Raw genomic sequence first — 2,732 nt, 5'->3', positions numbered from 1 at the left:
GTAGAACAAGGCATACAGGACATTTCAGGGCAGTAATTTCTCAGAGAAACTGATCTTGAGACAAATACTCTTTCTTAATAACTTAATTTTTTTTTTTCTGTGTAATGCTATTTAGGTCACCTGAGTATATTAAAACAGTCAAAGATTTACAGTCAGATGTAATTACATCAAACTTTCCAAGGGATTTCCAGTTGTTTTCTGGAATTGATGCATAGCATAAAGATAGCTGTCTGGAGTTTTGTACATCATAGCATTTTTATACATGTTTGCATTTAAAATGTAGTCAATAGAAAATACAAGCATTTCAAATTTAACTCGCATGCTGTTTTACAAGGGAAGAACCTCAGAAGTTCCAGTTATCTGATGGTTTGGACATTGAATTCTGAAACATGTTATTGCTTTAATTCCAGACTAATGTGTTCCATTGCCAAAAACAGGGAAGAGGAGTTTTCTAATTTTTTTTTTTAAGTTTGATATTTTTTTTTTGCTTATGGGCCCAGAATTGAGCTTTACCAAGTATCTTGAGTTCCTTCTGCCATGGTGGGAGTTGGCAATACGCATTCTTCTGTGAGTTCCAGCCTAAGGATTATTTTACAGTTGAAGAGTGTTTTACTCTTGGGTGGCCCTTGGCTGAGCTTTATTTTGGAATTGCACCAGAATATTTTCCAGTATAGGGATAGGGGAGGTTGAAACCATCTTCCTTCTCCATTTGCTACACAACGATAGCTAAAGCACAGCCACTGTGATTAGGATGAGCTGTTACTACCAGGATATAGTCTCTCCTTCACTCTCCAAGATATGTGCACAGTGTTAATAAAATAAATCTTGCATGTCTTATATGTACAGGTTTCCTTGCTGGCCCTCCCCATATTTCTGATGCYGCCACTCAGAGGAACACTATCTCCAAGATGAAGGAAAAAGCTTTCTGTAAGCTCCAGACTCTAGGAAACTTCCGTTATTTTTCCACAGATCCTTGCAAGTGGCTAAAGCTGTTTTCAAGATGTTCACACATTTTCAGGATGTCAACTTCAAAAAAAATCCTTTTGAGGCCTTCATTCCTTGTGTTTTTCAAATACTAATCTTAACAAGTATCTCATCTGTGATGATGGAGATTTTTTTTTACAAAATATTGGTATGGGGCTCTTAGGTACACCATTGTATCATGGATACCTAACAGGGTATCCATGGTCTCAGTGTTGGGAGAAAATTAAATTATTCCCTTTCTCTTAAAGCAACTTCTGTGGAAACTCAAACCCCATCAGGTAAAGCAAGAAAAGTATGTGGGACATAATAAAATACGGCCAAATGGCCTTTTATGTTATTACCTTATTGTGCATGTCTTTCCCTTGTTATTATCTCATCATTAAAATATCCTCATGAGAGCAGCTAAGTTTGTGTCATCCAATGCAACAAACTCTTGTTGTGACAAAGTTTCCCATGTTCCCATGAGCCCATTCTTCTCAAGACAGCACAATTTTGGTGATACTGCCTTGTGGAGGCCCACAGATTTAGAAAAAGCTACCTTCTTCCAATCATTTGTGCCAAAAGGCAAACACATCACTAAGTATCATCACCATGAGAACAGCAACTGTGTTGTAAAAGAGGAAGGAGGAAGTCAAGCAACACAGAAGGAAATAAAAGGACCATTCCTGGGAGGAATGGGCCTGCAGCACTCACCACCGCAGTTTCGGTGCAAGGAGCTGTCTGCTTTCCAAATGCCGCACAGAAACTGTTGTTTTGTATCTGGCACAGGCTTTGTTATGTGAAATCATAGTTCTGCAATCATGTATTTAAGAGAAACACAACAAACTGGTTACTGAACAGGTGACAAGGCTAGATGGACAACACCAGTCTTCATATTGCATTGTATTTTATCAAGTGCTATGGGCAGAGGCCTTTGTTAAAACAGGCCTTAAATATATCTTTCAAAACAAAATATCCAAACAAGATCACCAGAGGTGTATGGTTTTGTTTTTAACAGTTTCCACAGACAGCATCATCCTGAAGTTWGCCAGAGAAAGCTGAAGGAGGGCCTTGTATGGAGCACAGAGATCAGGTGTGCTGGGGGAAAGGAAGCAGCTCCCGGTGTCTCTGTGTGTGTGCGTAATGAGACACAGTTCTTCACAAACGAACCTTGTGTTCAGGGAGCTCACTTCAAAGAACTACTTAAAATGCTGAAAGAATTACATCGATTTTATAAAAACAAACTTGCAGTACATCTCAGAAAGAGCTGTCTAGATGCCTGTCTCATACTGCAATCTTTAGAGCGTAACAGTTACGTGCGTTGCCATATTTACCGGTTATCCCAGATTCCTAAATCCACCGCTTTGGCTGGAGTCCTGGCCGGCTCCCGGGGAGGGGACAGCAACCTGAGGGGAGCGGGGCTGAGGGGGCGGGCGGGAGATCCCGCCCCGTGTCCGTCTCGGAGTCTCGGGAAAGGACCCGGCGCTGCCTGGTCCTGCGATTGGAAGAGGGAGCGGGCTACAAATGCATGGGGTCAGAAGGGAGCAACAGGAGAATGTGTAGGGCAAAAAGCGCTGCCGGGGCGGGGGCCGGGCCGGCTCGGCTCGGCAGTGCGGCAGGCGCTGTCCGCCGGCGGGGGTGGCGGAGCGGCCTGAGGGGACGCGCCCGTTCCCACATGCGCGATGCCGCCGGGGTCCCTGGCGCTGCCCCGGCCCCTCAGTGCGGCGCGGCCGCGGCGCTGGGGCTGCTCCCCGTGCCCCGGCGCCGCT

The 2,732-nt window shown here is 44.4% G+C and overlaps 1 protein-coding gene across 1 annotated transcript in view; it reads right to left on the bottom strand.

The window, feature by feature from the left end:
- Nucleotides 1-2,497: 2,497 nt before the first annotated feature.
- The window catches only part of GPR88 (G protein-coupled receptor 88), a 1,265-nt gene continuing 1,030 nt past the window's right edge, over nucleotides 2,498-2,732 (bottom strand). The window contains exon 2 of the mRNA XM_057364226.1: nucleotides 2,498-2,730. Within this exon, the coding sequence (XP_057220209.1) occupies nucleotides 2,498-2,730 (233 nt within the window). The remainder of the gene's footprint in view (nucleotides 2,731-2,732) is intronic.

This window comes from Malurus melanocephalus, unplaced genomic scaffold (genome assembly GCF_030028575.1).
Source record: "Malurus melanocephalus ecotype Western Australia unplaced genomic scaffold, MMel_1.1 scaffold_37, whole genome shotgun sequence".
In the NCBI taxonomy this organism is placed as follows: domain Eukaryota; kingdom Metazoa; phylum Chordata; class Aves; order Passeriformes; family Maluridae; genus Malurus; species Malurus melanocephalus.
This window is presented reverse-complemented; position numbering and strand designations above follow the sequence as displayed.